At 40.6% G+C, this 23,511-nt stretch overlaps 1 protein-coding gene across 24 annotated transcripts in view; it reads right to left on the bottom strand.

The window, feature by feature from the left end:
• Window positions 1–23,197, bottom strand: part of SNX14 (sorting nexin 14) — a 160,776-nt gene extending 137,579 nt beyond the window's left edge. For 16 of the 24 annotated variants that reach the window (XR_010336683.1, XR_010336679.1, XR_010336684.1 and 13 more), the window contains exons 1-2: window positions 22,937–23,131; window positions 275–395 (exon numbers count right to left, since the gene is read on the bottom strand). Coding sequence is in view for 4 of the 24 variants with exons in the window: in XM_012468806.2 (XP_012324229.1) it covers window positions 275–395; window positions 22,937–23,076 (261 nt within the window). In the remaining 20 variants the exon portion in view is untranslated. Of the gene's footprint in view, window positions 1–274; window positions 396–17,400; window positions 17,423–18,237; window positions 21,031–22,936 lie in introns of those variants that run through there. The other 8 variants (XM_012468806.2, XM_012468808.2, XM_021665562.2 and 5 more) reach the window with 4 other exon arrangements.
• Between the last annotated feature and the right edge of the window lie 314 nt (window positions 23,198–23,511).

Here is a 23,511-nt window from a genome sequence, read left to right as displayed (position 1 = left end):
AGGCTGAGGCGGAAGAATCGCTTGAACCCAGGAGGCGAGATTGCACCACTGCACTCCAGCCTGGAGACAGAGCAAGACTACATCTCAAAAAAAAGTAGTATTAGACAGATTTTTTAAATCACTGCTTTTAGCATAGTACCTGAAAAATAGAGAAGAAATTTTTAAAAAATAATTTTTATAAATTAACAAAAAAATACACTGCTTTAGCAGGCTTTCAAATAATAAATAGCTGAGGCTGATATATACTGAATGCAATAAGAACACATAATTTTACCTTGGGTTTGTATTTTATTGTGAAGAATATATTTGGTAAGAGAGAATCAGGTCCTAGTGAGCAGTAGAATGTGACAACTCCAGCAACAAATGACCAGAAGATCATTAAAACATGAAGATACCTTAAAAATAAATAAAAATAATCATTAGAACCAAAGGATAGGCATAATTCTAACTTACTGCTTCATGGATTTAACAAGCAGCTTCATTGATTTAACAAGCACCTACAATATCATATGAAGCAATTTTTCCAATTATGATTAATTTTCTGTAATATATTTATTATATACAAGAGTCATAAAATGTATGCTATCAAATATATATTTCATTTAAAGTATAAGGAAGCATAAATTATCAGTATTTCAAAATTCATACCTATGTTTAGTCTATACCAAATTCCTCCAGAATACCTTCTTACGATATTGTTGCATACATACCCCACCAAAATTCTGATTATTTTTCACTACATCAAAGGAATTTTACTAAGTACCTATTTTGTTCTACACAGTGCTAGGCCTTGGGAATATAGCAAGGAACTCCACTGCATAGTCTCTACCTGCATGGAAAACACTGTCTAGTAGTGGTGACAGGTAAGTAAAAAGAAGAACGATACAATGTGATCCATATGTGATATTACAACAGAAAGTCTGTGTAATATGGGAACACCACAGGGTGATTAGTTAATTCAAATTTGAAAGAACAGAAAAGTTTTTTCAGAGAAAGCAAAGTCTACAGAAAAACTTAAAGGGTAAGTAGGTGCAAACAAACAGAAGAGGATGGTATAGAGGTATGGAAGACTGGGGAAGAGGCAGGGGAATTCAAACTTGAGAGAAATGCATGGGCTTAGGTCTGTGTGAACATAGTTCTAAGGAAGAAGGCCTTAGGTGAATCTAAAAACAAAAGCAGAAGCCAAATAATATAGTTTCATATAATAGGCAATGTGTGTCTTAATACAGGCAGTCCTCACATGGCACAGTTCTGATATGCAAAAATTTCAGTTATCATGATTGTGTTAAATAACACCAGTGCCCCAGTTCAAATGCCAACGACCCCAGTATATTTGTTAACTGTGAATAATTGCATAAAGTACAAATTTTGCTGTTAACTCATCAGTCCATAAATCACTTTATAAATAACAGATGTGCCTCATGATCATTGACCAATCACATCAGTTCTGTCAGTGACTGGTCACTCACTGTACATTGTTGTTGTTCAGTGCATGCACAGACAGCAAACTATGGAGCTATGTTAACTCCTTGTCTCCCAATAATAAATATGCATGACATTTTACAAAAATGGCCATTATCCCACAAATATTAAAGAGAAACAAAGAAACAAACAGTGATAATGCAAGAAGTAAAATTCAAATCAAATGTAAATGAAGTTACAGAAAAAACAGCTGACTGTGGGAATGATGACAATGCTGCTGTTCAACAGATTCTATGCAGCCAGAGAAAGATAGTGAAGGGAACTTATTGGCATTAATGAGAAAAGTGGTTACAGCATAAGGACGAAAATGTCCCAGAAGAAGTGGCACCAGCAAAGGAACTCTTGGAGATTTCGCAACATTGGATAAAACACTGAAGTTGATCCAAACTTAAGAGTATGGTACTTCACCTACGCATGAAAAAGATACTCACTCTGTATCCTATGTCATAGGATGAGAAGAGGACAAGCACTGTTTAAGTTACTCTTAATATATATTTTTACAAAGAAATAAAACACTTTAATTCTCAATGTTTCTAATGTTTAAAATTAGGGTACTACTCACTTTACTATTTTTTTCATTTCCCTATACTATTATAACTGACAAGAGTTTTCAATTGTTCGACAAATTTTTTTTAAAAGTCCATCATAATCTTCCAATTGATTAAAACCACTTTGCACAGTTTCTGCTTGCACAATCGTTTTTACAGACCCTCACTACCAGGCAAAGGAGGGACTGCCTGTATTATCTTACAAGCAAATGCACTGTAGGGATCTAATACTTTGTAGACTCAGAAGAGACTACCATCCCTTCTGCAAAGGGTTCTTTCTTTACACTCTATTCATGAAGTTCAAATGGAAACAAGAGCTTTTATCTCCTTAAGATTCTATCTCCCTCATTCAAGACTGGATTAAGAATGAACAAAACAGTAACAACAACAACAACAAAATAGGCCAATCATAGCATCTTCTTCCCTACCTACAGCTGACTGGTTCAGAGATGGACACCATCTGAGACAACCTAAGAGGTTAACAGGCATTTTAAACAGAGTGAATATTGCATGAACTAGGGTCCAACCAGTCTCGTTTATCTCATGAGAGCAGAAACATGAAGCTGTAATAAAACTGATAGCCATATGCTTTGCCACTTAAAAGAAAGAGGAATGAGAAGAGAATGAAGCCAGAATTCAGAGGAGAAAGTATTGGCAGTATTCCAAATCCTGCTTCCATGTGTCTACGGGGCCCAGCTACACTCGTTATCTCTGCACTTACAAAACCTTCCAATCTTGTCCTCTTTGTTAAACCTAGTGTGAGTTGAGTTTCTGTTATTTACCATCAAGAGTCCTTGGTAGTACCTAGGAGACGAGAGATTTAAGAAGATTTTTAAGAATTTTTGAGAGTTTTAAGGAGGATATCATTAGATTAAACAACTGGAAGTCCACTCTGGCTGAAATATGGAAAATGGTCTAGACTGGAAACACACAGCCTACTTAGAAAACTGTTGCAGTAATCTATGAGAGTCAGTGATGGCCTAAACTAGGGTAGAGACTTAGAGATTTTAAAAAGTGAATTATTTTGAATGACAATGGGAGTAAAAATTGAGATTAAGTAGTTGATTAGATGTGAGCAGAAGGAGCTGGGTAGGAGGAGCTCATGCCTATAATCCTAACACACTGGAAGGCCAAAGCAGGCAGATCACTTGAAGTCAGGAGTTCAAGACCAGCCCCCGGCCAACATGGTAAAACCCCATCTCTACTAAAAATACAAAGAAAACAAAAATTAGCTGGGTATGGTAGCATACACCTGTAATCCCAGCTACTCAGAAGGCTGAGGCAGACAATCACTTGAACGTGGGAGGTAGAGGCTGCAATAAGCAGAGATCACACCACTGTACTCCAGCCTGGGTGACACAGTGAGACTTCTTCTAAATGAATGAATGAATGAATGATGTAAGGAGAAAGGAAAGATGAAAAATCAGTTCTCTTTGGACATGTTAAGTTTCGGATACTTTAAAACATGCTACACAGAAATGTTCCACAAGCACCTAAATATTGGGTAATATAAATCTCTGGAGAGAATATGGGCTAAGGATAAAGGTTTAGGAATTATCAACATAAATATCACTGAAACCATAGGAGTAAATGACATGACCCAGGGAGAATCTACAGATTTAAAGAAATGAGCATAAGATATTTAAGAACCAGGCAGAGGAAATATATAAAGGAATCAAGTAATTAGAAGAGTTGGAAAGAAAACCAAGGGTCAAGTCATAAAAACTGGCAAGGTAAAAAAATATATGTATCTACAGAAATAAAGTGGTCAACATGACCAAATATTTGTAAAATAAAGAAAAAAACTGAGAGGTGTTCATTAGTTTTCACAATAAAAGAGGCACTGATTAACTAGGCAAAAGCAATTTTCAAATGGCAAATGATTACAATGGATTGAGGAGTGAGATGGAGGTGAGGAAGTGGAAGCGGTGAATGCAGATAATTGTCTTTCTAAATAAAAGAAGAGCTAACACAGTAACTGGAGGAGGACAATAAGTTAAGGTTTTTGGTAAAAACCTGATCACATTTGAATGGTGATATAGAAGAAAAGGAGGTAAGAGGAAAAGAAATAGAAAAAAAGAAATAATTGAGTGAATAATATCTTATAGAAGTTAGGTGTAGTTAGGATTCAAAACCTAAATGCAAGAAACAGTTATAAATGACAGAGATGTCTCTTCCTCAATACTACACAGGAAGCATAGAAGGATGAACATGTACATGTGAGGATTTCATAACAAGAATTAAATGCCATATAACGGCCTTTATATAAAACAGGAGATGCTTAGAGTAAATGACAAAGGTGGCATGACAGAAGTTCTAGAATACTGGGGAAGTTCTGATACAGTTGCCACAAAGAAGGGAAGAGGGGGATATTCTGGGGGACTGCTGGACATCACTGAGGCTGGAGACAACAAACTTTCAGTTGTGAGATCTTTTCCAGCAGCATTCAGTTTTCAGAAAATGAATCTTAAAAAAAGCAAACAGCATCACCGATCCCAGATTTTGGTTTTGACAGGCGAGTATAATGGAAAGGATAGAATTAAGGATACCGGAAATAGATTGCATGAAGTGACTGATGGACCAAGGTATCTTAGCTGGACTGACTCTAAACTGCATCATAAAGTAATAACAGAAGGGAACAACATATAGAAAGAAAGTAGAGTCAGGAGATTGAAATGTCAAGAAGCAGGAACCGTGTGACTGACTAAATGAAATAAGCTGACACTGGCCAGTAAGTGAGATATTTGATTCTTAAGATTTCAGAGATCCAAGATGGCTGATGATTAGCAGCTCGGGCACGTACCTCCCAGTGAAAGCAAAAAGAACGAGAGGACGCCACACTTTCAGACGAATATTTGTTGCTCACGGACCAGGAGATTCCCAGTGGAGGAGCCCCACGGGTCGCCAGGGCGACTCTTGTGGCCGGCGTGGTGGTTTTGCTGGTGCCTTAGCACGCCAGTTCTTGGTGCAGAGTCCGGAGATTCCCAGGCAGAAAAGCACCATCAATCTTAACACCACTGTTTTGGCCGGCTCAGTGGATTGCTCAGATCTCGGCGCAGGGAATCAACAAGTTGGACGTCAGAGACCCAGTTAGAAAGCCGGTAATTATAAAGACGACAGACGGACAAATATATAATGAAGGGAAGAAACCAGCGTAAAAAGGTAGAGAATACTCAAAATCAGAATGCCTCTCCCTCTACAGGGGATTGCAATTCCTCATCAGTAACGGAACAAGGCTTAATAGATTACACGTGTGTTCCAATAACAGAAGCAGGTTTCAAAACGTGGGTGATAAGAAACTTCTGTGAATTAAAAGAACTTGTTCTAACCCAATGCAAAGAAACTAAGAACCTTGAAAAAAGGTTTGACGAAATGTTAACGAGAATGGACAATTTAGAGAAGAATATAAGTGAATTGATGGAGCTGAAAAACACAACACGAGAACTTCACAAAGCATGCACAAGTTTAAACAGTCGAATTGATCAAGCAGAAGGAAGGATATCAGAAGTCAAGGACCAGCTCAGTGAAATGAAACGAGAAGACAAGAATGCAGAAAAAAGGATGAAAAGGAATGAGCAAAGTCTCCAGGAAATATGGGACTATGTGAAAAGACCTAATTTACGTTTGATAGGTGTACCTGAATGTGATGAAGAGAATGAATCCAAGTTGGAAAATACTCTTCAGGATATCATTCAGGAAAATTTTCCCAATCTGGCAAGGCAGGGTAATATTCAACTCCAGGTAATACAGAGAACACCACAAAGATATTCTTCAAGAAGACCAACCCCAAGGCACATAATCGCCAGATTTATTAGGGTTGAAATGAAGGAGAAAATACTAAGGGCAGCCAGAGAGAAAGGTTAGGTTACCCATAAAGGGAAACCTATCAGACTTACAGCAGATCTCTCAGCAGAAACCCTACAAGCCAGAAAAGAGTGGGGACCAATATTTAACATCCTTAAAGAAAAGAACTTTCAACCCAGAATTTCCTATCCAGCCAAACTAAACCTTATGAGCGAAGGAAAAATTAAATCTTTTGCGAACAAACAAGTACTTAGAGAGTTCACCACCACCAGGCCTGCTTTACAAAAGCTTCTGAAAGAAGCACTATACATATAAAGGAACAACCAATATCAGCCTTTCCAAAAATATATCAAAAAGCAAAGAACTTTAACACAATAAAAAATTTACATCAACTAATGGGCAAAACAGCCAGCTAGCATCAAACGCCGGTATTAAACCTATATATATTTTAATTGGATAAAAAGCCAAAACCCATCGGTATGCTGCATCCGGGCCCATCTTACATGCAACAATACACAAAGACTCAGAGAGAAGGAGGAAGATTTACCAATCAAACAGAGAGTAAAAATAAACTAATAAACAAAAAGCAGGAGATGCAATTCTCGCCTCTGATAAAGTAGACTTTAAAGCAACAAAGATCAAAAGAGGCGAGGAATGACATTACATAATGGCAAAAGGATCAATGTAACAAGAAGAGCTAACGATTCTATAGATCAACGAGATAGAAAATTAACAAGGATATTCAGAACTTGAACTCAGACCCGGAACAAGTAAACTTAATAAACATTTATAGAACTCTCCACTTCAAATACACAAAACATACATTACCACCTCACACCTATTCCAAAGGTGACTATATAATTGGAAGTAAATGACTCCTCAGTAATCGCATAGCATTTCATAGGTTTAAATTAAATATTGGTTGGCTGTTTGTTTGTTATCTTCTTCCCTTATTCCTTCCTGACTACATCATTAAGTATAATTATCAGTATAAAAGAGCTTTTCAATACCCATTACTAAATTGCATTCTAGCCTGGGCAAGAAAGCAATACTCCCATTCTCTCTCCCTCTTTCTTTTCCTTCTCCCTCCTCCCCATTCTCTCTCTTTCTTTCTCTTCCTTTTTCCTCCTTCCTATTCTCTCTCAAAAAAAAAAAAAAAAAAAAAACTTTGGCATCCAACTTAATATATGAATGCTGCAAAAAAAAAAAAAAAAGAGAAAAGAAAATCACATGAGAAAGAAAAAAGTGAAACTACTTATATTCACAGATGACATGATTTTATATTAAGAAAACCCTCAAGAATCCACACCAAAAAAAAAAGATTTCAGAAGCAGTTAGGTACAGTGGCTCACGCCTGTAATCCTAGCACTTTGGGAGGCCTAGACGGGTGAATCACCTGAGGTCAGGAGTTCAAGACCAGCCTGGCCAACATGGCGAAACCCCGTTTCTACTAAAAGTAAAAGAAAATTAGCTAGGCATAGTAGTGTGTGCCTGTAATCCCAGCTACCCGGGAGGCTGAGGCAGGAGAATCATTCAAACCCAGGAGGCGGAGGTTGCAGTGAGCCGAGATCATGCCATTGCACTGCAGCCTGGGCGACAGAGTGGGTCTCTGTCTAAAAAAAAAAAATTCAGAGGTAAACAGCTGGCATGCCACATACTCATTGATGGCCTGACCATCATCACCCAAGTGACCAACCCCAAAGAGGACAAGAGCCAGGTGTTGGCCATGGGCAAGAAAAATATCTATTCACTACAGAGATAACTGAAATGACAGCCAAGCAAAAAGCAAAAATAAGTAAACAAAAGAACCATAATAAGAGAGAGAGGCGGAGCAAGATAGCCAAATAAAAGCCTCTGATCAGCCTCCCCACAGAAACACCAAATTTAACAACCATCTAAACAAAAAAAGCACCTTCCTAAGAACCAAATCCCAGGTGACTGATCACAGTACATGATTTTAACTTCATAAGCTGAAAGAGGCACAGAGGAGGGTAGGAAAGGCAATCTTGAAATGCCAACACCCATTCTCCAGCCCCCAGAAGTAGCCAAATGGCAAAGGAAAGCACATGGCTTGAGGGAGGGACAACACAGTGACTGTGGGAATTTGCATTGAAACTCAGTGCTGCCAACACCAGGCAAAACTTAGCCGACACCCACAGAGGGGGCATTTACACATGTCCTGGCCAGAGGGCAACTGCTCATCCCAGTAGTCCAAATCTGAGTTTTGGCAAGCCTTGACATCACAGGTTAAAGTGCTCTGAGGTCTTAAATAAACTTGAAAGGTAGTCTAGGCCACAAGGACTGTAACGCCTAGGCAAGTCCTACTACTGTGCTGGGGCTCAAAGCCAGTGGACTTGGAGGGCATGTGAACTAGTGAGATATCAGCCAGGGCAGGTAAGGGAAGGCTTGTAAAACCCCTCCCCAAGTGCCAGGCAGTGCAGCTTGCAGGTCCAAAAGAGACCTTTTCCCTCTGCTTGAGGAGAGGAGAGGGGAAAGTAAAGATGATTTTGTCTTGTAACTTCGATACCATCTCAACTATAGGAAGACAGGAAACTGGGCAGAGTAATGAGGCCCTCCTTCCAGGCCCTAGCTCCCAAATGACATTTCTAGACGCATCCTTGGCCAGAAGGAAATCCACTGCCTTTAAGGGAAGGACCCATCCTGGTAGGATTCATCATCTGCTGACTAAAGAGGCCTCGGACTCTGAATAAGACAGCAGCGGTAACCGGGTCACGCAGTAGGTCTTGGGTGAGACTTTGAGATGTGCTGGCCTCAGGTGTGCCTAGAATATTCACAACTCTGATGACTACAAGGAGAGACAACTTCTGCTTCAGAAAAGCAGAAGGAAGAGTAAACGGAATGTTGTCTTACAGCTCAGGTACGAGCTTGGCCAAGTAGGGTAGAGGACCAAGAGGGCTCTTGGGCTACCCAATTCCAGGCCTTGGCTCTTAAATACAATTTCTAGACCTACCCTGGGCCAAAGGGGAGCCAACTGCTCTGAAGGGTGAGTTCCAGGCCTGGCACCATTCACCACGAGTGGACTAAAGAGGCCTTGGGCATTAAGTAAGCACTGACAGTAATAGTTAGATAGATAGAGCCTAGCAGCACTCCCATGGGCTTATGGTGGTAGTTGACACGGGGAGAAACTCCTCTGCCTGGGGAAAAGGAAGGGAAAAGTGCTAAGGATTTTGTCTTCCGGCATGGGTACCAGCTCAGCCACAGTAGAATAAAGTACCAGGTAGATTTCTAAGGTTTCCAACTCCTGGTCCTGGCTCCTGGATGGCATCTCTCTACCCATCCCATATCCAGAGGACCTTGCCACCCTGAAGGGAAGGATACAAGCCTGGCTGGCTTCACCACCTGCTGATTATAGAGCCCTAGGGCTCAGAGCTAACATAATCAGTAGCCAGAGAGTGATTACAGTGGGCCTTGGATGAGACCCAGCACTGTGCTGGCTTCTCTGACAGAGCACACTCCTAGTGGTAATGGCCACTTGTGTCACCCCTCCCCCAGCTCCAGTCAGTTCAGCACAGAGAGAGAGGCTCCACCTGATTGGTGGAAGGTGAGAGAAGAGAACAGGAGTCTCTACCTGGTAATCCAGAGAATTCTTCCAGATCTTATCCAAGACCACCAAGGAGGTACCTCTATAAGTCTGTAAGTACCACCATTACTGGGCTTGTGGTGCCCCTTAATGCAAATACAGCTGCAGTGACCAAAAACTTACAAGACACCCAAGTCCTTTCGATTACCAGGAAAGCCTTCCCAAGGACACGATACAAACAAGCCCAGAATGCAAACACTACAATAAATAACTAACTCTTCAATACCCAGACACTGAAAAATATCCACCAAGCACTTTGGGAGGCCGAGGCGGGTGGATCACGAGGTCAAGAGATCGAGACCATCCTGGTCAACATGGTGAAACCCTGTCTCTACTAAAAATACAAAAAATTAGCTGAGCATGGTGGTGCGTGCCTGTAATCCCAACTACTCAGGAGGCTGAGGCAGGAGAATTGCCTGAACCCAGGAGGCAGAGGTTGCGGTGAGCCGAGGTCGCGCCATTGCACTCCAGCCTGGGTAACAAGAGTGAAACTCCGTCTCAAAAAAAAAATAATAAAAATAAAAAAAAATAAAGTACAAGGGACCAATCCTGGAGAAACAAAGATAGTGACCTTTCAGAAGGAGAATTCAAAATAGCTGTATTAAGGAAACGCAAAGAAATTCAATATAACGCAGAGAAGGAACTCAGAATCCTATCAGATAAATTTAACAAAGAAATTGAAATAATTAAAAGAATCAAGCAGAAATTTTACAGTTCAAAAATGCAACTGACATACAGAAGAATGCATTAGAGTCTCTTAATAGAAGTGATCAGGTGGTAGAAAGAACTACTAAGCTTGAAGACAGGCTATTTGAAAATGCAAAGTCAGAAAAGACAAAAGAACAAAGAACAACAACAACAAAAAAAACACATCTAAAAGATCTAGAAAATAGCTTCAAAAGGGCAAATCTAAGAGTTACTGGCCTTAAAAAGAAGGTAGATAGATAGATCAGGGTATAAAGTTTATTCAAAGGGATAACAATAGAGAACATCCCAAACCTAGAGAAAGGTATCAATATTCAAGTACAAGAAGATTAGGAACACCAAACAGATTTAACCCAAAGAAGACTACCTGAAGAAATTTAATAATTAAACTCCCAAAGGTCAAAGATAAATAAAGGATCCTAAAAGCACCAAGAGAAGAGAAACAAATGACATACAATGGAGCTGCAATACATCTGGCACCAGATTTTTCAGCGGAAACCTTACAAGCTGGGAGAGACATATGACATATTTAAAGTGCATAGCATATTTAAAGTGCTGAAGGAAAAAAACTTTCACTTTAGAATAGTATATCCGGCAAAAATATCTTTCAAACATGAAGGAGAAATAAGGACTTTCCCAAGCAAACAAAAGCTCAGGGATTTCATGAACACCACACCTACTTTACAAGAAATGCTAAAGGTAGTTCTTCAATCTGAAAAATAAAAGGATGTTAATGAGCAATAAGAAATAATCTCAAGCTACAAAACTCACTGGTAATAGTAAGTACACAGAAAAGCACAGAATATTATGACACTCTAAGTGTGGTGGGTAAACCATTGATAGCTTAAGTACAAAGACAAAAAGATGAACTGATCAAAAACAATTACAACTTCTTAAGACACAGACAGTGCAATAAGAAATAAATAGTAAGGCCGGGCGCGGTGGCTCAAGCCTGTAATCCCAGCACTTTGGGAGGCCGAGGCGGGTGGATCACGAGGTCAAGAGATCGAGACCATCCTGGTCAACATGGTGAAACCCCGTCTCTACTAATACAAAAAATTAGCTGGGCACGGTGGTGCGTGCCTGTAATCCCAGCTACTCAGGAGGCTGAGGCAGGAGAATTGCCTGAACCCAGGAGGCGGAGATTGCGGTGAGCCGAGATCGCGCCATTGCGCTCCAGCCTGGGTATCAAGAGCGAAATTCCGTCTCAAAAAAAAAAAAAAAAGAAATAAATAGTAACATCAAGCGTCTAACTGCCAAGACTGCAAGAAAACCTAAGAAATGGATAAATCCCTAAACACATACACCCTCCCAAGACTAAACCAGGAAGAAATCAAATCCCTGAATAGACCAATAACAAATTCTGAAATTGAGGCAGTTATTAATAGCCTATCAACCAAAATTAAGCCCAGGACCAGATGGATTCAGATTCTAATTCTAACAGAGGTACAAAAAGGAACTGGTACCATTCCTTCCAAAACTATTCCAAACAACAGAAAAAACAGGACTCCTCCTGAACTTATTTTATGAGGCCAGCATCATCCTGACACCAAAACCTGGCAGAGACACAAGAAAAAAAGAAAATTTCAAATTTCAGGGCAATATCCCTAATGAATATAGATGCAAAAATCCTCAATAAAATACTGGCAAACCAAATCCAGCAGCACATCAAAAAGCTTATCTATCACAATCAAGTCATCTTCATCCCTGGGATGCAAAGCTGGTTCAACATACGCAAATCAGCAGAAGCCATAACAAAAATCACATGATTATGTCAATAGATACAGAAAAGGCCTTCTATAAAATTCATACCCCTTCATGCTAAAAACTCTCAATAAACTAGATATTGATGGAACATATCTCAAAATAATAAGAGCTTTTTACGACAAACCCATAGCTAATATCATACTGAATGGGCAAAAGCTGGAAGCATTCTCTTTGAAAACCAGCACAAGGCAAGGATGCCCCCTCTCTCACTACTCCTATCCAACGTAGTATTGGAAGTTCTGGCCAGGGAAATAAGGCAAGAGAAAGAAATAAGGGTATTTGAATTAGAAGAGAGGAAGTCAAATTGTCTCTGTTTGCAGATGACGTGACTGTATATTTAGAAAACCTCATCGTCTCAGCCCAAAATATCCTTAAGATGATAAGCAACTTCAGCAAAGTCTCAGGATACAAAATCAATTTGCAAAAATCACAAGGATTCCTATACATCAATAATAGCCAAAATATAAGAAAACTCCCATTCACAGTTGCTACAAAGAGAATAAAATACCTAGGAAGACAACTTACAGAAATGTGAAGGACCTCTTCAAGGATAACTACAAACCACTGCTCAAGGAAATACGAGAGAACACAAACAAATGGAAAAACATTCACGCTCATGGTTAGGAAGAATAAGTATCATTAAAATGGCCATACTGCCCAAAGTAATTTATGGATTTAATGCTATTCCCATCAAGCTACCACTGACATTCTTCACAGAGTTAGAAAAAACTGCTCTAAATTTCATATGAAACCAAAAAGATAGATACGTATAGCCAAGACAATCCTAAACAAAAAAAAAAACAAAGCTGGAGGCATCATGCTACCTTACTTCAAACTATACTACAAGGCTACAGTAACTAAAACAGCATTGTACTGGTACCAAAACAGATATACAGACCAATGGAACAGAACAAAGGCCTCAGAAATAACACCCCACATCTACAACCATTTGACAAACCTGACAAAAACAAGCAATGGGGAACTGATTTCCTATTTAATAAATGGTGTTGAGAAAACTGGTTAGCCATATGCAGAAACCTGAAACTGGACCCCTTCCTTAAACCCTATACAAAAATTAACTCAAGATGGATTAAAAACTTAAACGTAAGACTAACACTATAAAAACCCTAGAAGAAAACATAGGCAATACCATTCAGGACATAGGCATGGGTAAAGACTTCATGACTAAAATACCAAAAGCAATGGCAACAAAAGCCAAAATTGACAAATGGAATCTAATTAAAATAAAGAGCTTCTGCACAGCAAAAGAAACTGTCATCAGAGTGAACAGGCAACCTACAGAATGTGAGAAAATTTTTGCAATCTATCCATCTGACAAAAGGCTTATATACAGATTCTACAAAGAACTTAAACAAATTTACAAGAAAAAAACAACCCCATCAAAAAGTGGGCAAAGGATATGAATAGATACTTCTCAAAAGAAGGCATTTATGTGGCCAAAAAACTGGGCGAAGGATATGAATAGATACTTCTCAAAAGAAGACATTTATGTGGCCAAGAAACACATGAAAAAAAGCTCATCATCACTGGTTATTAGAGAAATGCAAATCAAAACCACAATGAGATACCATCTCATGCCAGTTAGAATGGCAACCATTAAAAAGTCAGGAAACAACAGATGTTGGAGAGGATGTGGAGACACAGGAATGCTTTTACATCGTTGGTGGGAGTGTAAATTGGTTCAACCATTGTGGAAGATAGTGTGGCAATTCTTCAAGGATTTACAACCAGAAATACCATTTCACCCAGAAATTCCATTACTGAGTATATACCCAAAGGATTATAAATCATTTTACTATGAAGACACAGGCACACATATGTTTACTGCAGCACTGTTAATGATAGCAAAGACTTGGAACCAACCCAAATGCCCATCAATGACAGACTGGATAAAGAAAATGTGGCACACATACACCATGGAATACTATGCAGCCACAAGAAATGAGGAGTTCATGTCCTTTGCAAGGACCTGGATAAAGCTGGAAACCAGCATTCTCAGCAAACTAACACAGGAACAGAAAAGCAAACACCACATGTTCTCACTCATAAGTGGGAGCTGAACAATGAGAACACAGGGACACAAGGGAGGGGAACGTCACACACCTGGGCCTGTAGGGTGCTGGGGGAGATGGGGGAGGGATAGCATTAGGAGAAATATCTAATGTAGATGACAAGTTGATGGGTGCAGCAAACCACCATGGCATATGTATACCTATGTAATAAACCTGTGCGCTCTGCACATGTATCCCAGAACTTGAAGTATTCAAAAAAACAAAAAAACCACTGAAAACCAGTAAGTTGAGCATTCATACCTTCAAATACAGGAAAACAGTCAAGAGCAGTAATCAACAAAATAGACAATGACAACAAATTAATAAAATATAAGCTAGTTCTTGGAAAAATTAATAAAACAAGGAAACTTCTAACTGGATACTTATTGGGATTCACTCAGAGTGGTTGGCAAAATATTAAGGGAAATATTAGGGAAAGTTATAAGATATACTCTCATACCTTTTGGAAGGCCGAAAGGTTTTCATAACTTGTAATAATGGAACAGGCTGAAGGCAGCCAGTTCCTAACTTAGAGCATTAGGTCATAGGGTAAAGCTAACACCCTCCCTAGCCCATTCATTCACTGTACTCTGTGTTGAGTGTTGCGGAGTCAGGGTTTGCAGGACAGACCCCCCACAGGTGGTGATTAACTCAGGTGGTGACCCCGACGAGATCAATGTCACAGCTACTAATGGAGGTTAGTATGGCACCAATTATTACTCTAAAAATTGATAAAGAATAAGCATTTATCCTACTTTTCCAATTTGAACTGTGTATCAGAGTAATTAAATAGACCTAATGAATGGAATGAAGAAATTCTACAAAAAAGAATTCAAATTTAAAACTACAGAAAGTATGAAAGAATTAAGAGAATAACCATGTTGTACCCCATAATAAAGTAACTGATTCAGGAAATAGATAAATGGCAAAACCGGAGTAAGATTGTTGGACACAGTATCAGCTGACATTTACTAAATCCATTAAAAGTGAGGCAACCCCATCTTACATATCCACTGATGTGATGCAACAGAATATACACGGCATCACTAAAGTTTTTGTGCAGCACTCCCCGCATGGATTAAAAAAAAAAAAAAAAAACAAACTAAATCTAACTGAGCCTATAGATCAAACACTCTGACTACCAAAAATACAAATGTGAGGTTTAAAAAACAAGACACTACAAGGAAACCACCAACAAAACCCAGAATGTGAACAAATGATCCAGTTTCCTCAACAAGTTAATAGCAAGGAGAAAAAAAGGTGAAGTGGGATCTTGCAGATCAGCAGTTGAAAAATGATGGCCTGTGAGCCAAAGTATACCTGTTTTTGTATGCCCCTCATACTAAGAAAGGTTTTACATTTTTAAAGGGTTTTTTTTTTTTTTTTAAAAAAAAGAAGAATATGCAACAGAGACCTAACATAGCATACAAACCCTAAAATATTTACTACCTAACATTTTACAGAAAAAAAAAGTATCAACCCTTGTTCTAGATTATAAAACATTTAGAAAAGCTTGAGATATAGCAACCAAATAGGAGTAGAACTTGTTTAGATACCAATTAGAAAAAACACTATACACTTTTACTCAATTGAGAAAATTTTATTTTGGAGTAGTTATTAGATGATACTAACCAATTATTAATTTTGTAATATCCTAGTTCTGTATAGAAGTGATTTTTTTTTTTATTTCTATTTTTTATAGAGACAGGGTCTGCTCTGTCACCCAGGCTGGAGTGTTGGGGCACAATCATATCTCACTATAGCCTCGAACTGTCAGCTCCAGCAATCCTCCCACCTCAGCCTCCCGAGTAGCTAGGACCACATACATGTGCCACCATGCCTGGCTTTTTTTTTTTTTTTTTTTTTTGTAGAGACAGGGTCTTTCTGGCCAGGTGCATAATCCCAGAACTTTGGGAGGCTGAGGTGGGCAGAACCCCATGTTGGGGTCTTTAGTAAAAACACAAAAATTAGCCAGGCATGGTGGTGCATCCCTATAATCCCAGCTACTTGGGAGACTAAGGCACAAGAATATCTTGAACCCAGGAGGTAGAGAGTGCAGTGAGCCAAGATCATGCCACTGCACTCCAGCCCAGGCAACAAAGTGAGACTCCATCTCAAAAAAAAAGAGAGAGAGCATTTTTCTATGTTGTCCAGGTTGTCCTCCAACTCCTGGCCTCAAGTGATCCTCCCACCTCTACCTCCCAGCGAGCTAGAATTACAGGCATGAGCCACCTCACCCACCATTCAAGATATTTTTTTAAAAAAGATTAGGCCAAAAAAGAGTGGCAAAATAAGGATAGTTGTTAAAGTTGAGTAATGGGTGCTTGGAAGTTTTTAACACTCTCTTATGTATGCTTGGAAATTTTCAAAATCAAAAGTTAATAAAAAGACAAACCTTGGCCAGGCACAGTGACTCACGCATGTAATCCCAGCACTTTGGGAGGCCAAGGTGGGCAGACCACCTGAGGTTGGGAGTTTGAGACCAGCCTGACCAACATACAGAAACCATCTCTACTACAAATATAAAATTGTAGACCATCTCTACTACAAATACAAAATTAGCCAGGCATGGTGGCTCATGCCTATAATCCCAGCTATTCAGGAGGCTGAGGCAGAATCACTTGAACCTAGGAGGCAGAGGTTGTGGTAAGCCAAGATCACGCCATTGCACTTCAGCTTGGGCAACAAGAGTGAAACTCCATCTCAAAAAAAAAAAAGGACAAATCTCTAACAAGACAGATCAAGGATACAAATATATAAAATACAGAATGAAAAAAGTAACCATAGCTATAACTGAAATAAAATATAAGACTATGAACAACTACATATTAATAAATGGAAAACCTATATAAAATAACTTTATAAAACATTTTTGAGGCAGAGTCTCACTCTGTCACCTCAGGCTGGAATGCAGTAGCATGATCACAGCTTACTTACTGCAGCCTCAACCTTTTGGGCTCAAGTAAGCGATCCTCTCACCTCAGCCTTGTGGGTAGCTGCAACTACAGGAATACACCACCATGCCCAACTACTTGTTTGTAGAGATGGGCTTTTGCCATATTGCCCAGGCTGCTCTTGAACTCCTGGGCTCAAGTGATCCTCGCCTTGGTCTCCCAAAGTGCTGGGATTACAGGCATGAGCCACCACACACGGCCTTAAACAAATTTTTTAAAAGACAAATATGCTAGCAACTAGTAAGTGAAAAACTAGAGAATTTGAATAGATCAATTATCATTAAAAAATTAAAACAGTAATTAGAATCCTGATTGCCAATAAAAGGCACCTGGCCCAAATGGTTTTACCAAAGTTTCATGAAACAGATACCTACCTTATAGACTGCTTCAGGGTCAAAAAGAGAAAGAGAAAGAGAGAAAGAAAACTGCTCATTTAAAAGGGCTAGGCCAGGCATGACAGCTCACACCTGTAATTCCAGCACTTTGCGAGGCAGAGGCAGGAGGATTGCTTGAGTCTAGCAGTTCAAGACCAGCCTGGGCAATATAGTGAGACCTCATCTGTACACAAAAAATAAACTTAAAAAATTAGCTCAGCAGGGTGGCACATGCCTATAGTCCCCACTACTGGGAGGTTGAAGTGGGAGGATTACTTGAGCACAGGAGGTGGAGGCTGCAGTGAGCCAAGATCATGCCATTGTCTAGCCTAGGTGACGGAGTGAGATTCTGTATCAAAAAAATAAATAAAAGGGGCCGGGCGCGGTGGCTCAAGCCTGTAATCCCAGCACTTTGGGAGGCCGAGGCGGGTGGATCACGAAGTCAAGAGATCGAGACCATCCTGGTCAACATGGTGAAACCCCGTCTCTACTAATACAAAAAAAAAAAATTAGCTGGGCACGGTGGTGCGTGCCTGTAGTCCCAGCTACTCAGGAGGCTGAGGCAGGAGAATTGCCTGAACCCAGGAGGCGGAGGTTGCGGTGAGCCGAGATCGCGCCATTGCACTCCAGCCTGGGTAACAAGAGTGAAACTCCGCCTCAAAAAAAAAATAAATAAATAAATAAATAAATAAATAAATAAATAAATAAAAGGGCTAAAATAATGTGAATTCCTAAATCAGATAAAGACAATATAGGGACATTGGTCTCCCTGCAATCAACAATCCACATATACATTTTTACTCCCCCAAAACTTAACTCCTAATAGTCTACTGTTGACCAAAAGCCTTACCAATACATTCTTACAATAATGTAAGCTAGAGAAAACAAAATGCTATTAAGAATATCATAAGGAAGAGAAAATATATTTACTATTAAGTAGAAGTGGATCATCATAAAGGTCTTCATCTTCATTGTCTTCACATTGGGTAGGCTGAAAAGGCGGGGCTGATCTTGCTGTCTCAGGAATTACAAGGGTAAAAGAGACAGAAGGGGATGCACAAGAAGCAGGCACACTCAATGTAACTTTACGGAAATACATCATAATTTCTGCCCAACTTTTTTGCTTTTACATTTCTCCAAAAACATTTTTATACAGTACTAATCTTTATTCTACCATTTGCTTTAGATTCAGTGCCAGTAATCAAAGAAGGGTCCATGTCACAAAAGAAGTCAAAAGCAGTCTTGATAATCAAAAACATTCTGCCAGATTGTCTACTGTCAATTTGTTTTCTGGCACCACTGAATTTTTTTTTTTTTTTTTTGAGATAGAGTCTCACTCTGTTATCCCAGTCAGAGTGCAATGGTAGGTACTATCATGGATCACTGCATCCCAGGATCAATTGATCCTCCCCACCTCAGCCCTCCAAGTAGCTGGGACTACAGATACGCACATCCATATCCACCTAATTTTTTTGTACTTTTTTTTTTTGTAGACACAGGGTTTCACCGTGTTACCCAGGCTTGCCTTGAACTCCTGGGCTCAAGCAATCCATAAACCTTGGCCTCCCAAAGTGCTGGGCTTATAGGCATGAGCCACTGCATTCGGCCCCTGGCACTGTTTCCTCTAAGTCTTCTTCCTCATTGTCTAGCACTAGTTGCAAAGCACTCATCTTTATCAAGTTGTATTCTGTTAATTCCTCTGGTGTGATGTCTACTGGCTCTTGAATTTCTCCAAGATCTTTATCCTGAAACTCTCTAAACTCAAACTTTTTTGTCATATCCACAATCTCTTTCATGATTTCCTTGATTGGCTCTGCTGTAAATCCTGTGAGGTTATGCACAATAACTGGGTGTAGTTTTCTCCATCAGTAATTTATTGCTTCAAGCCTGATGGCTTTTATGGCTTTAATGACTGCATCTTCAATGGTGTGATCCTTCCAAACTTTCATGGTGTTCTCTCTATTGGAGTTCTCTTCCACAGCACTGACAATGCTTTCCATACAGTACCACTTATAATGAGCCTTAAAGGTCTTTATGACACCCTAGATTTAGAGGCTGAATTAGAGACATTGTGTCTGGGGGAAAGCAGACCACTTCAATGCCTTTGGTGTCAAACTCAGGGGGTTCTGGGTGTCCAGGGCCATAGTCAGATATCAAAAGAATCTTTAAAAGCAATCCCTTGCTGGCAAGGTACTTCCTGATTTCAGGGACAAAACATCAATGAAATTAATTCAGAAAGATTCCTGTTGTCCAGGCCTTCTTGTACAACCAAAAGGCTGGTACTTACCTTTTGCCTTCAAAGCTGGGGGTTAGACGCTTCACAAACAAGGAACCCAATTGTATTTGCATAAAACAGTAGAATTAGCCTATCCCCTCCTGCCTTAAATCCTGGTGCTCATTTCTCTTCCTTACTAATAAATGTCCTTTGTGGCATTTTTTCCAAACCAAGACACTTTCATTGCAGTAAAAACCTGTTCTGTCTATGGTGTCACCATTCTTTTATTCTTTTTTCTTAATAAACTTGCATTCATAAAAAACAGCCATTCAGGAAGATATATTTAATACTTTCTCCTCAGTGATTTTCTTAATGGTGTGTGAGAACTCATCTGCTGCCTCTTGCTTGGTCAGCAGAGGCTCTTTCTTTGGTTTGCTTGACATTTTTCCACCAGACCTCTTCCTAAAATTATCAAGCTATCCTTTGCTGGCATTAAATTATCCAGTTTTAGATTCTTCTCCTTCCTTTTGCTTTAGGCTGTTATAGAATGACTTTACCTTTTTTTGAATAGTATTAGTCTATACGTATGCCCTTCTCATAGCAATTCTGCCCCCACATAAAAGCTAAATTTTCAGCACAAGATAAAAAAGTATTTTGCAAAAAGTGCAGTTTTTACACCTGCTGGCATAGTTGTAGCAATGGCTTCATGAATGTCCTTTTCTTTTTTCACAGTGGTCCTTATACTCGATTTATTTATCTTGAAATGGCAGGTAATCACAGCTGCAAATCTCAATCTATAGTACATATCAAGCATTTCAGCTTTTTCTGTAATATCATTACTTTTCTCTGCTTCCTGGGAGCACTCCCAACAACATTAGTGGTACTTTGTATGGATCCCAAGGTGTTCAACTCAGATTTTTTACTTCATAGGGGTCAATGTCCTAATCTCTGCACTGTTCAAGGATCAATTTCATCTACGATTGTTTATTTCAGAATAGATGTACCTAGTATACGTCATCTCAGAAGGGCGCATGTTTTCTTGTATAATAACATTTCAGAGATACTCTAAGCATCTGTGTGTGTGTGTGTGTGTGTGTGTGTGAACACACACAATTTTTTTTAAAATCACATGTATACACTGAAAAGCATGCTATATACACCATCTGGCACCTTCCAAAAGACTTTTTCCTGGAAAAGGGATACATAATAATTATTTTATTCAAGACAGTTCTACAGTGTCTAAGATCACTTTTGCTGATTACAGAATAACTGGAAAACACCAAAACATATGTAAAAACAGCTTCACTCATAAAGCCAACCACTCAGATAACATTTATGTGTATTTCCTACCTTCTCTGCATAAAAGAAATAAAGGGTACAGGTTAGATGGTATACAGATCAGATGGTATACTGTAACTTCTTAATAACACACAACACTAAATGTCATGATTTCATAAGCAGATGACCTCAGAAATCTAGTTCAACCTGCTCCTAGTAGATGGCTGTCCTACCTTAGAAACCTATACTGACCCAGTTCCCAAGAGGCAGGCAAGAATCCATGGACAAAAGTTAATCATATGGTCGTGTTCAGTGGCTCACACCTGTAATCCCAGCACTTTGGGAGGCCAAGGTGGGTGGATCACTTGGGGTCAGGAGTTCAAGACCAGCCTGGCCAACATGGTGAAACCCCATCTCTACTAAAAGTATTAAAAAATCAGCCTGGCATGGTGGTAACCACCTGTAGTCCCAGCTATTCTAGAGGCTGAAGCATGATAATCGCTTGAACCCGGGAGGTGGAGGTTGCAGTGAGCTGAGACCACATCACTGCACTCCAGCCTGGGCAACAGAGTGAGACTCCATCTCAAAAAAATTAAATAAAATAAAAATCATATGAAGCTTACATTTCTTTCATACTAAACCTGTTTGTCTAGCTTGGAACACCTTACAGATGACAGAAAGTAAATAATAATTAGGTTTCCCTCTGTTAAGGATTCCATTTCTCCCACACTCCAACAGTTCAAACATCTCACCATCACAAAGCACAATTCTTAGTAAATATCAACTACTATTTAAGCTCAATAATATTTAAACCGAGAATCAACAAGAAAGCAATGCCACTACTAGGGAAGAAATCTAACTTCAACATAGTTACAAATAATGGTTACGCTAGAGCAAAATGAAGTTACCAAACTCCTTGTGCATTGTTCTCTGTTGCTATCCTTGGGTATAAACTACCTTAAGATAAAGAGTTAAGAATGGTTGGCCGGGCGCGGTGGCTCAAGCCTGTAATCCCAGCACTTTGGGAGGCCGAGGCGGGTGGATCACGAGGTCAAGAGATCGAGACCATCCTGGTCAACATGGTGAAACCCCGTCTCTACTAATACAAAAAATTAGCTGGGCATGGTGGCGCGTGCCTGTAATCCCAGCTACTCAGGAGGCTGAGGCAGGAGAATTGCCTGAACCCAGGAGGCGGAGGTTGCAGTGAGCCGAGATCGCGCCATTGCACTCCAGCCTGGGTAACAAGGGCGAAACTCCGTCTCAAAAAAAAAAAAAAAAAAAAAAAAAAAAGAATGGTTGCCGGTTCAAAACATCAGAGAAAACAGCATGCAGATGCTGTCAATGACAACTGTCTCAGACTTCTTTCCACCAAAAGCAAATCTGGTATTAATTTTAATGGAAAAGTATCCTCTGCTACCTATTGCATCGCAACAATTTCCAAAATGAAGGATAACAAGTTTCTTTCGTGGGTAGAATCTTCTGATTTTAAAATGTCAATTGAATTTCCCAACTTTAACCTTTCGGAATATTTCAGGGTTTTTTTTTTTTTTTCCCTTTTCCTTTTTTTGTCATCAAGTACCCTTAAAAATATTCTAGGGATGTTGAGACGGGTACCACTTTGCTTTCTGATTTCTATCCAACAAATCTTTATGACTGTTTTATTCAACAATACTGAGGGAAAAGCTTCAGCTGCAAGCTGAAGGGTGGGCAGGGGGGATGAAGGAACGCGCTGGAGGTGTGCGGATTCCGCCTAAAATTGCGCTTTCGGACTGGACCTTGAACCCTCCTCCGTCAGCAGACTCGACTGCCTCTGTACGGTCTCAATTGGAGACGACACACAGATTTCAGTTTTGAAAAGCACTGAAGACGAAGGACTCGTTTTGAGAAATGCATAAGAAGAAGGTAGCTCAGAAGATGAAGCCTCGGGAAAGGAGGCAATCAACCCCACCCCACCTGCCTGTGCTTCCGCGCCCGACGCTCAGCAGAGCACCCCGAGGACGCTCCTCTGCAAAGCTCGCTCTCCCCAGCGGCCCCCAGTTCCGCAGCTACGCGGCCTCCACACGGTGAAGCAGCACGGGCCGGGCGTCCGCAGCTTCAGAGAAAAGCCGCCGCCCCGGCTCCGCGCTGCGGCGTTACCTGTTAAGAAGCAGGGAGGCGGCGCTGAGGCAGAGCAGCAGGAAGCAGAACAGCGGGTATTGGCGGCAGATCTCGCGCCCCACGTCCAGCCGCAGCCGCTGCTTCAGTTTCTCCCCGATCGTCCGCACCCAGGGAACCATTTCCGTCCGCGAGGCCGAGGCTGTCCTACTGGCTGAGGCCGAGGTCAAGACGCCCCCCAACCACACCCCGCGTCCCCGCCCCGTCGCCAGCCGCCTACCGGCAGTTCATCGCCGCAGGCTGCGATCGCGTCAGGCAGGGCCCAGCCCCAAGCCCCCTGCCGCGCGTGCGCGGCCGCCGTACCCCGCCGACCAGAGGGACGGCCGTAAAACGTGACCGAGGTCGTCACCCAGCGCAAGGCTCTTAGGGTCCCGCCGCTCCGCCCTCCAGGCCGGAGTAGCGCGCAGTCTTGCGCGGAAACTCTGACGCCACTGGCGACCGGCCTTTTCCGGAAATCGAGGGAAAGCTCCAGCACCCGGTAACTGCCTGTTTTGCGGAGGAGAGGGAAGAAGGTTGTGGCGAGCCCGGAAGAAACTACAGCCCCCCGCCGTAGCCGC

This window comes from Aotus nancymaae, unplaced genomic scaffold, assembly GCF_030222135.1.
Source record: "Aotus nancymaae isolate 86718 unplaced genomic scaffold, 86718_ANA_hifiasm-v0.15.2.pri h1tg000040l, whole genome shotgun sequence".
Classification (NCBI taxonomy): Eukaryota; Metazoa; Chordata; class Mammalia; order Primates; family Aotidae; genus Aotus; species Aotus nancymaae.
Note: the sequence above shows the minus strand (reverse complement) of the source record. Positions and strands in the feature narration are given on the sequence as shown.